At 40.0% G+C, this 12,445-nt stretch overlaps 1 protein-coding gene across 1 annotated transcript; it reads right to left on the bottom strand.

Moving 5' to 3' along the window:
• Nucleotides 1-9,387: 9,387 nt before the first annotated feature.
• Nucleotides 9,388-10,701, bottom strand: LOC145987962 (protein CFDP2-like). Its single transcript, XM_083122804.1, has one exon. It carries the CDS (start codon nt 10,699-10,701, stop codon nt 9,388-9,390), a length of 1,314 nt encoding a protein of 437 aa, XP_082978930.1.
• Between the last annotated feature and the right edge of the window lie 1,744 nt (nt 10,702-12,445).

Here is a 12,445-nt window from a genome sequence, read left to right as displayed (position 1 = left end):
GTGTGAATCCGTTGGACGCCGCATGCAAAGATCACGACATCGCTTACAACACCACTCGCACCGATCTGGATGCACGTCACGAAGCAGACAGAAAGTTAGAGCACGCAGCTTTCGAAAGATTCGTCAGCAGAGACGCTTCGCTGGGAGAAAGAGTTGCAGCACTGGGCACCACCATCGCCATGAACACAAAACAAAAACTTGGGTGGGGTATATAAATAACATACAGTAAAAAAAAAAAAAAAAAAAAAACATCATGTCTGGTATAACCGTCTTGCCACACGAACTGCTGTGTAAAATATTCAAACATGCAGTAAATGGAGATTGTGAGGATATAAGAAAATTTTTGATTATAGCGAGATCAACGCCGGAATTTCGCATCCCTTGTGAAATGGCTGTTAAGGATTATCTTCGGGAAATTAGCGGCATGAGGTGCGGCGATCTCGACACTCTCTTTTCGGTCGCAGGGGAAAAATTAAACAATAGGTTAGATGAACTGCACGAGGCGAGGCTGGGGAGAAGACGATTCACAGATGATTGGCATAAGTCGAAACAAGAGACGGAAGATATCATCACGCACATTATCGCATTTTCCGAAGCACAAACTTTCTTCCTCTAACACAGACAAAAAAATCTTCGATACAAAAATCTCGTGAAAAAAATATATATAAAATAACACACATCGTGAAAAAAAAATAATCTTCAGTGTATATAAATAACACACATTGTGAAAAAAATTAAATTTCTCTAACACACACACTGAAAATTTCTCTTCAATATGACGACTGAAAAAATGAGTGACTTTCAAGCATTAAAACAAATGCTAAATTTGTCAGTAGAGTATGTAAAAATTCAGGAATTGGAAGTGGACAAACCTTACACGATAACTTCCGGTTCAATTGTTTCTACCCAGTATGGTCCCAAGGCGCGTTTGTTGCTCAACGCACAATACAGTCTATTTTTACCAGATCGATACGCTAACATGTTATCCGACGAGAAGCTAGCTATTTTAATCGAGAACAAAACTCAAATCGTGTACAAGGGTACAAAGGAACTTCTTGGTAAGAAAACAAAGCACGTAATAGAATTTGTGTAACGGCTCTGCGCGGAGTATATCCTTGAAAAAAAATTACACGGAACAAAAGAATCTCAGAACATTTATATATAAATAACATACCGAAAAAAATTACACAAAAAAAATATCTCAAAACATATATATAAATAACATACCGTGAAGATAACATATAGAGCATCAACATGAAGCCCAAAGGTGTCGTGTACCAGATACCTTACTCCAATCTGAAAAATCTAGGTACCCTCGATGGTTTACTCACCAAAAAACAACGCGAGAAGAAACGTTCTTGCTTGACGAAAGGACACGGAATGAAATTACTTCTCAGCACACCTCAATTGAGACGCTTGCAGCGTTCGCGGAAACAGCAAAAAATCGGAGGTTTCATATTCAGCATCCCAGCCATCCTGGCAGCATTGGGGGCTGTTGGAAGTTTGGCCGGCGGAAGTGCCGCCATCGCGAAAACCGTCATCGACTCGAAGAAGAACAAGGCAGAATTGGAAGAACAGAAACGTCACAACCTGGCCATGGAGAAGAAGGGGAAAGGTATAACCAAAAAACAAAAAAGCAACCTCGATGCTTTGAAAAAATATAAAAAAAAGAAGAAGCCCTGTCCAACTTCGATATTGAATCTCTAATCGAACTGTTGGGAATAAAAAACTTCAGGGGTGTTTTCATGTCCGATTCTCTACCCTCTGCTGTGAAGAAAAAGGAGTATGGCGTGGTCAACCTGGACAGTTACAAAAATCCTGGTACACATTGGATATGCTACCTCAAAATTAACGATAACAATGCATTTGTTTTCGATTCGTTCGGTGGCACACCGCCTGCCAGGTTGGTGAAGTATCTCAGTGTTGCCAACCTCTACTACAATGACAAACGCATCCAGGGTTTCACTGATGTTAACTGCGGCCACCTATGCCTTTCCGTTCTCGCATACATGTCTAAAATAAATAACCCGTCGGTGGAACATTTTCAGAAAGCATTGTGGAATCTTAAATACGATGGGCGTGTTCCATCTCACGAGCGAATCTTCGATCCTGAAACTCACGCTGCACGACGACATCGTCTATCCTAAATCCGTAGCTCTCCGTGCATTCTACAGCATGTACCTCATACCTAACGTCACGCAGCACAACAACAAAATTAGCGTCGGAAGCGAACACATCGTCGTCACGCCAGGCCAATACAATCTTTCCACTTTGCAAGCTCAGTTACCCAAAGGCACGTACCTTTCTCAAAATTCGGTCACGCACAGAGTGGAAATCCTATCGGCGACGGAGACCGTGGACCTGGGCACTATGGGAGAACTTTTAGGTTTCGAGAACGACACCAAACTCGAAGCTGGCATCAAACATACGGCAACCAACATTCCTAAATTTCTAGCCATAGAAACTCTAAACGTTCACTGCAACGTGGCGGAAGGCATGATCACGAAATCCTCGGACGGATTGTTAGGAAGTCACAAGCAGACGGGAATCATAGCCACGTTCAAACCCAGTTCCGAATTCATGGAACCGATCATCTACACGCCCTCTTCGCCAATCTATTTTCCAGTATGCCGCAACCGCATAGACGACATAGAGTTGGTGGTGACAAACGAGAAAGGAGACGTGGTGGATTTCGCAGGTGCCACTACGACGGCCATCGTGGAGATCAACGTATAATAAATAACACGCATAGTAAAAATGGAGCAAATCGAAAGTTACGAATTGCAATCTTTCCCTCCCAACCGTCGCACGTTCGCCAATCTCAACGAAGCGAACAGGGAGATCGAATACGACGTGGACGTAGGCGACGGGTTTGTTCATCCTCACAGAGCGGACCTCTATCTTCAATTCGACGTGGTGAAGAAGGAAAGCGGAGACGCGTTTCCCGCAACAGCAAATTTGATACTCGTTGACAACTTCGTGCCTCACCTATTCTCGCAGGTGGAGGTGAGGAAACACAACACCGTCATAGACAGAATAGACTATCCAGGCATCACGTCGACGGCAGTGGGAACATTGAAATTATCCAAAACTGACGCAGCATACTACCAGGCGGGAGGATTCGAAGCAGGGACCAAAATATCGACGACAAGTCACACGGTGCTCTTTCCCATGCGTCTGCTGCCGGGATTCTTCTCGGACTACAAAGAGATCATGTGGAAGGGGGGATTGCGCGTCACGTTTCGAAGAGCGGCCAACGACAACAACGCACTAATGCGATACACCAACTTGAACGCTGACGGCACGCCAATAGCCAACACATTACCCGAAGCGGCCAAGTGCGTCATACGGAGCATGGAATTGAGAATGCCGATCGTGGAATACGAGACGAACTACGCCCTCAAGTACAAAGCAGAGATCTTGAAGAATTCGCAGGTGCCGATTCACTTTCACGGTTACCAGTGCGTGCAGAAGATGGCATCGGGAAGTCACATGGAATTCGACGTGACAACTCAGTTCAACAACATACAGTTCGACATGCCAGATTTCGTCGTAGTGTTCTTTCAAACCGGGCGCGATAACAACCAGGAAAAAGATTCCAGCAAGTTCGACGACTGCAAGATCAAAAACATTTATCTCAAAAATGGACGCAACGAAGTGTTCCCGCGCGAGAATTACAACCTCGACATGACCAAAAACGATTACCTCAAACTTTACGAAGCTTACACCTCTTTCAAACGCGTGACCGAGGGAAGCATGGACATGTACTACACGCCCAGCGAATTCAAAACCCGCAGACCAATGTTCGTCATCAATACCACGAAGAGGAAGCAGGTGGTGGTCAACGATCGAACCAACATCAAGGTCGTCTGCGAGTTCAACAGTCCGTTGCCCGAGGACACCGTATGCAGTGTGATCCTGGTCGCCGAGAAGTCCTTCGTCCACGACGTGAAGAACGAGAGGGTCACAGAGCAGTTTTAACAGGTTTTTAACATCTTTTTCTTGCACAATAAGAAATTTTTGTGCTAGCACAATCAGTTTCAATGGCACAATACGAAAATTTCACTAGTTCAAGATCAATTACAATATCAATTTCATCAGTTACAATATTTTTTTGCATTATAGCACAAAATAATCAGAAAATTTGCACAAAAATTTTGTTGTTGGTGTTTTTACATGAGAAAATTAACAATAAATTTTTTTTATCGTTTCAGATGCTGTCGAACATCAAAAACACATACACATACACACACACACTAAAAAATAAGCATGCAACTTTATTTGTAACACACACATACATTCTCCATCTTCATCAAGAAAATATTATAATAAACATAATTATTTTTATCTATATCTCACAATAAAACTCTATATCCAAAAATATTACAACATCAAAATAACACTAGAGTCGTTAGTACACGTTGCATGCATTACGGAGGTCCTCTGTAGGGTTTCATGGAAGTTTGGGGGAAAAAAAAAACACGTGAAACTCTACAGAGGTGCGGCTATCTAGAACCGCAGCCATTAGAACCTTTTTGGGTTGGGCACCACGCACCCTGGCGGGGTTAGGGGCCAGGCATCCTAAAAACAACAATTATTATTTGTTTGTTTGCTTGAGTCACAATACGGAAATAATAAGAGGCGAGCGCGCGCGTGTGGCACATCGTTCCCGAGAGAGGTTTACAAAGGTCACGATATACAAACATTGGTGACCGGGACTTGGAAGATTACGATAAGGTGCATTCATACTTCAAGAATAAAAAAGTGCATTTACTCATCACGCTGTGTCAGCACAACAAATAAATGCGCGGAACATGATCTACCCATGATAGATAAATAGGCGCGTGCATGTGTGTGGCACATCGTTCCCGAGAGAGGTTTACAAAGCTCACGATATACAAACATTGGTGTCCCCGAGACTTGGAAGATTACAATAAGATGCATTCATACTTCAAGAATAAGAGGATGAGAGGATGAGAAGATGAGAAGATGAGAGGATGAGAAGATGAGAGGATGAGAAGATGAGAGGATGAGAGGATGAGAGCTCATCTTTCACTCATCACTGCTTTTCTGCGCCGTGAAACATCGTCAGCGTAATAAATGAGGCGCGAAACGGGGAGAGAAAGTGAGTTTTTGAGCTTTTGGCGGTCGTTTGGTCAAGAAATCAAAGTAGTGCTCAAATGCACATTTACTATCTACTTATTGAGATAGAAAAACCGGCGTCAAAGTTAAGAAAGAAGCAAATAGCACAGGCGGAATAAAGGACCACAGTTTGCGTATATTATTATCAGAGCGTAAACACAGACAGATCTCTTGGGCCTCCCCGATGGCGCAGCGGTAGCGTCATTGCCTTGTAATCAAGGGATCCCGGGTTCGATAGCCGCTGGAGGCACATAGTGATTCGGATCCCACTTTAAACTGTAGGTCCAGTCCCAATTAGCCTTACTGTGCATAAAGTGGACTTAAGACACCAAATCAACCAACCAACCAACAGACTGATCTCCAACTAAACATTATGAATGAGATAGAAACTCCAAGGTATCCTTGTAGCTTCAGTTATAGATTCGTGGACAGTCTCGTCACCAGCGATGAATTCATGGGCAGGCGGGGATTCCCTCCGGAAATTAAAAAGTCTCCCCCCCCTCACAAAATTTCAATAACCTGGCAGAGCATTCCGACAACAGTTAAGAAATCTAGCAATCTTTTCCACCTTGGCTTTCTTTCATTCACCTTAACGTAGAACCAGGGCTCTAGTCGAGGATATACTGCGGTTAACGCCGTATACCCATTAGTATACCTTACTCATTACCAGGGAACGGATTTATATGTAAATACATATTTATGTATGAAGCTTAAATCACTTATATATCAGTATTTTGTATAATTCTTGCGCATCATGGCATGTACACTAGAAAAAAATCTTTTTATTTTCCATATTTTCACATATATTAGGTTTTGGCTCATATTTTACATACTTTAGTTATTTTTGCATATTATTTCCACACTTCAGAACATTTCTCAATATATAGCTACTCCATATTCGTGCAATAACTACATGTCCCCGTGTGACAGAAAGAGTTGGGTAAATTTCTTGCGAATAACTGACAAATACACTCACATTACTTCTTGCGATTTTGCATGCAGTTTTAGTCAATATAAATCCATCTCAAGAGACAGCAGAAGGAAATTCAGGTTGGAACATGTACAACAAAATTTTGTTATTCGTTGTTTTGGAAACAGAAAATGAAAACACATTTTGTGATGTTTTAAAATTAATGTCAATGGAAGTGTACTGTATTTTATGTAGCTCGTGTAGTGCCTTATATTATTAAAAAAGGTATTTTGGTGAAAATAATTAAATATGAATTTACATATTTAGGACATTTTTACTACATATAAATCCTTTCCCTGCTCATTACCGTATATCTTCTACATTCCTATAGCTGATACTTGTTTATGTCTCGTAATTTGACCATTTCAGTCAAATATTTCTGGTTTCGTGTGATCGGGAATACAGGATGTATCATAAGTAATAGCGCAAACTGACACAATTGAAAGTACACGATAATTAGGCTTACCATACGTCCGGGATTAGCCCGGACAGTTCTGTTATTTAGTGCTGTCCGGGGTGATGTCCGGGTTTGCAAAATGTCCGGGGTTTTGAGAATCTGAACATAAAAATAGCTACCGGTATTGAATATTCACAACCAGAATTTATGACCGGCAAGGATCGATCGGTTATAAGGATCGATTTGATTATAAGGATCGATCGGTTATAAGGATCGATTATACCTTTTCTTTCTTCGAGATATCGATTCCGAGCGGTTCCATTTCCGTATTTCCGTGAGCGTGTTGGTGGTCTTGCAAGCGTGTGAAGTAACTCGTCTACACGTTTTTGATAATTATAACTATTTACACTTGGCAATGGGCAAAAGAAAGTGTGTATTTAACCTTAACCTGCAGCAGGAATACAAAATTCTTGAAACTGTGTAACGACAGTGACAGTAAACGTGTGCAATGTACACTCTGTAATGGAGTATTTCCTCTTGCACATAAAGGAAGAGGTGATATTGAAGACCACGTGAAAACAGTTAAACGTAGGAGTGCTATTAATGCTACTGCTTCAGCAAACATAAGATATTTTTTTAAAGCCAAAGATGGGAATAACAGTGATTGGAGTGTGCTGCTAAAGAAGCTATATTTTCATACCACACTGCTAGACACGAACTCAGTTTTAACACATCAGACTGCACTTCTAAACTGGTTAAAAAGTTATATGACCCAACATTTTCATCTACTAGAACCAAAACCGAGGCAATAATTGTTAATGTTATTTCGCCATTCATTTTCGATAATGTGTTGCGATCTTTTGAAAACATTAATTATGTTACAGTATCGATGGATAGTTCAAACAGAAGTGAAGTAAAACTTGTTCCAACTGTTGTAAAATATTTCAGCATAGAGGAGGGAATTCAAGTTAAACTTTTACATTTCGATGAAGTGTCAGGCGAAACTGCTCAAATTTTGACTCAGTATGTTTTGCAGTGTGTGAAAAAATACAAACGTGAAGAAAAGTTGGTTTGTTATACTGCTGATAACACTAACAGTAAATTTGGTGGTGTGAAGAGAAAAGGGGAAGAAAATGTGTTTAGAAAAGTTAAGAGTGTAGATAGGCCTATATTAGGAATTGGTTGTTCAGCCCATATTGTACACAATGCAGTACAAACAGCATGTGATTCTCTACCCCTTGACATAGAAGTTATTGTTATATATATTTTTTTTAAAATATTTTCACATATATACAGTAAGAGTACTTACTTACCTTGCGGTGTTGAGGTTTCCCAGAGGGTCTTCCATCGGATTCTGTCTCGGGCCAGCTCCTTTGCTCTCCTCCACTCTCCTCCTCTAGACTCTACAGCTGCCTTCACATCTTCTTCCCATGTTCTTCTGGGTTTCCCGCGTGGTCTTGCTCCTTGCATCTTTGCATTCAAGGCTTGTTTAGCTATTCTGGAGTCTTCCATTCTTTGTATGTGCCCAAACCATCGTAACTGGTTCTGTTCGATTCTCTCAAGCACTGGTGATACGCCCAGGCTAGCTCTAATGGTCTGATTCCTAATTTTATCTCTTCTTGTTTTCCCTTCTATTTTACGGAGAAATCTCATTTCTGAAGCCTGTATTTTACTCCTATGTTTATTTGTCAATGTCCAGGTTTCACTACCATAAAGTAATGTGAGTGAATATATCACTTTATACACACGGATTTTCGTAGTTTTGGTCACTAATGGATTATTTAGGAAATTTCTCTTTAGCGCATTAAAGAGTCTCCCTGAGGCTTGGGATCGAGCTATAATTTCACCATCTATTCTGCCATCTTGTTGCACTATAACCCCGAGGTATTTAAAATCTGTAGTCTGTTCTAATGTCGTTCCATTATTCAAAGCAATCTGATGTATATTTGGCTGTCGTGCCATCATCATGGTCTGAGTCTTTTTATCATTTATCTTCATGCCCCTCTTTTTTAACTCTTTTTCCCAAATTCTCACGTTCTTTTGTAAATTTCTTTCAGAATCTCCCAATATTAGTATGTCATCGGCGAAGGCACGATGGTTTATATATATTGGTTTTAAAAACCTATACCCCAGCTTGAATTTCTGTACCTTCCCATTGCATGATTTAATAACATCATCCATTAAGGTAATAAAGAGGAGTGGGCTAAGGATACATCCTTGTGTAAGTCCTACTATAGTCTCAAACACTTGAGACTCTGCATTGCAGGTGCGGACATAATTTCTACATTTCTTATACAGACTCTGCGTTGCTGTAATTAATTGATTGCTAACATTTCTTTGTTTTAGTATTTTCCATATTTCATCCCTCGGAATGTTGTCGAAGGCTTTCTCTAGATCTATGAAAGCCATATGTGCCTCTTTTCCATATCTCATCAGTTTTTCACTGATCTGTCTGATGGTAAATATGAGGTCTTGTGTGCTTCTTCCTGGTCGGAATCCGCACTGTGCCTCATCTAGCTGTGGCTCTACCACTTGCCTTATTCTATCTTCTAGTATCCTCGCATATACTTTCCCCGGCACACTCAATAACGATATCCCACGATGGTTTTTGCAGTCTCTATTGTCTCCTTTTTTGAATATTGGCACAATGACACTACACTCCCATTCAGCTGGTATCTTCTTTGCTTTCCAAATGAGATTAATAATCTTAAGTAGTATGTCTTGACCACTTTTGCCCATGAATTTAAGCATCTCAGGTGCTATCTGGTCATGTCCTGCATCTTTGCCTAGTTTCATTTTCTTTAGTGCTCTTTTTAGCTCCTCCATAGTTATTTCTTCTTCAGTTTCTCCCTCCTCTTGGTATTGCTGTTTTTCTTCCTCAATCTGATCTTTCTCCAATTTCCATATTTCCTCCAAGCAATTCTTTCCACCTCTCCATAATGTCATTTTCACTTCGGAGGAGGTTACCCCTTTTGTCTTTTATGAACTTAAGAGGACATTGCTTCTCTGTTCGCATCGATTTTAATACTTTGTAGAACAGCTTTTGGTTATTTTGTAGGTTTCCTTCCATTGCTTCTCCAAATCTTTCCCATGACTGTTGTTTTGCATCTTTCACTATATTCTTCACTACTAATCTTTGATGTTTATAAGCTTCATAGTCACTTAAATGTTTTGTGAGTAGGTATTTTTCCCACCGTTGTTTCTTTTCCTTTGCCATTTCTTTTATCTCTTCCGTCCACCATGCTGTTCTTCTCTGTTGTTGCTTTCCGCTGGACTTTCCGCAGATTTCCGCCGCCGCTCCTAAGATTGCCTCTTTATATAAACTCCATATTTCTTCCAGTTTATCTTCTCTCATAGTGGGCCATTCCAATGTTTCCACCCTTTGTTTCACAGCCTCTTGATAATCTTTTTGTCTTGCCTCTTCTCTCAATTTATATACCTTTATTCTTTCTTTAGGTTTCCTTTTGTTATCACCAGGGTCCTTGGTCTTGATATTAACATGTAACTGCATAATTACTAAGTAGTGGTCACTTCCAATCTCGTAACCTCTATATGCTCTTGCATCTAAGATAAATCTCCACTGTTTCCTCTGTGTCAATATGTAGTCAATAATAGATTTTTCCTTTCGGCTGGGAACTTCTCTTGTATATCTATGTGTTTCTTTATGTGGGAACATTGTGTTCTTAATTACAAAATCATTTCCTGCACACATATATAATAATCTTCTCCCATTATTATTCTGGTGCATCTCGCCGTATTTCCCTAGCAGCCCTTCCATTCCTTCTATGTTGTTTCCAACTCGACCATTAAAGTCACCTAATACAAAGACAGCTCCCATGGTGTCATCCACTGTCCTCTGCAGCTCTTCGTAAAATCTATCTTTCTCTTCTGCTATATTATCTTCATTTGGTGCATATATAGCAATAAAAGCAGTGTCTTCATTTATGTTACTGTTAAAGGTTAAAGTTACCAAGATTATTCTTTCATTGATGAATTTCCAGCATTTAACATAATGTCTGTAGGCCTCGGAGATTACTATAGCCACTCCTCGTTTTGCTCTCTGTTCTTTGCCTACTCCTGAATGAAACATTAAAAACCTTTCACCACTATTTGGTTCTATTATTTGTTCATATCCATTTCCTTTTTTCTTGGTCTCTGTCACCGCCAATATATTCAACTTTGTTCTCACCATTTCCGTCATTAATTCAAACTCCTTTCCAGCAAGTCCACGTACATTCCAGGTTGCCACTCTCATCCTTTTCCCTCTCTTGGTCGTCAACAGTTTAATCAGTGCGGTTTCTCCTCTGTAGTTTCTTTTAATAATTTCATCTCGGACACTCGGGTTATCAGCCCTAGTTCCAAAGCCTTGTGGGAGGGGCTGCCTCCCTTAGAGCCCTCGGCCTGCTAGATTTTCTTTTAGGGTTTCTTCCCTTAGCCTTTGAGGTTTCTCCCTCTCACTGCAAGGCAGAAGTTTGCCTCTGTCCGGGACTGCTTATACGGGTTTCCCCTTATTCGCAGCTAACCCCCATATCTGGGGGCCATTCGCTATCCGCCACCTGCGACCCGCCCAGTAGCTGAGGCTCGCCCTGGGTACAGTAAGAGTAACAGAACTTAAACAGTTCTGTGAATTTGTGGAAACAGATTACAAAAAAGTATTATCCCATAGCAGCACAAGGTTCCTTAGTTTGTTGCCTGCACTCTGAAAGAAAATAATGATGTTCAGGAACAAAAATTCTTCTCAAGCTTAGACAATTGTCATAATTCAAGTATCCAATACTTAGAGTTGGGGAGAAACAGTTTTGATAAAGTTAGGAAGTTTAAGTGGATAAATTTACAAACTGAAATTGCCTGGTCTGATTTACAAGAGAGTGCACAAGTTATTAATGCAATTGTAAAAAATGCCATAAATATTGATGACCTATTTGATGAACGTACATTGTTGAACAAGGTAATTCAAAACCAAAAGGTAGGTTGTGGTTCAAGTTCTGAAAAAGTACCAGATACTATTGAAGAGAAGTGGCAAGCAATTTTTAAGGTGTTTCAAAAGACTGATATTTCATGTACCAACATTTCTAAAATGGTTGAGTATGCTATGTATTTGCCTGGAACATCTGCTCCAGCTGAGAGAGTATTTTCAATTATGGGGAATATTTGGTGTGCAGAAAGAGGTAGACTTCTAGTATCCACTGTTAAACATCTGCTGAATGTTAAATTAATTCAGAACTTTCATGTTGTGAATTTTATGATGTTATTAAAACAAACAAGCCATTTTTGAAAAAAGTCATGTCTAGTGAAAAGTGCAACTGAGTGAACTAACAAATAATGCTACCTAGAACAGAGAGGCTTCCTAAACATCAGAAAATGTATTATTCAATTCAACATTTGAAAATTAATTGATTTATTTTAGAAAATAATGTTAATATTTTCTCTTGTACAATTTTAAGGCTTTTAAGTAATTTCAATGTATTTTTGTAAAAAAAAGTAAAATTCAGCAGTAACGAGTTGATCGCGAATATGTCCTGGGTTGGACATAAATACATATGGAAAGCCTAACGATAATAGAAGCAAAAAAATATGGTAAGCCTAACGATAATAGAAGCAAAAAAGTCTCAGTAAACATGGGTCCGCAAACGAGCCGTTTTCGATGTAATTGCGAATGTTTGTAAACGTCGTCCTAGTTGGTAAAATGCTAATAATAAAGTAAGGAAAGTCATTGGAGATCTCATTGCTTTCATTGAACATTCTACTTACTTTAACAAACGTTAGTATGTTACATGTTTCAATTACTGTACACTCGTACCTGTTAAAGGAGGTGTTCAAAGTGTCGTCCTTGCATCTGGATGCAATACTGTCCGCGATTCCGCATTGAGTTTCGAATTCTTTCGAACACCCCCGGTTCATTTCAGAATTGGTCACAAGCATGTACAATTCTCTGT

This window comes from Lepisma saccharinum, chromosome 5 (assembly GCF_977018435.1).
Source record: "Lepisma saccharinum chromosome 5, izLepSacc3.1, whole genome shotgun sequence".
NCBI classification, from domain to species: Eukaryota; Metazoa; Arthropoda; class Insecta; order Zygentoma; family Lepismatidae; genus Lepisma; species Lepisma saccharinum.
Note: the sequence above shows the minus strand (reverse complement) of the source record. Positions and strands in the feature narration are given on the sequence as shown.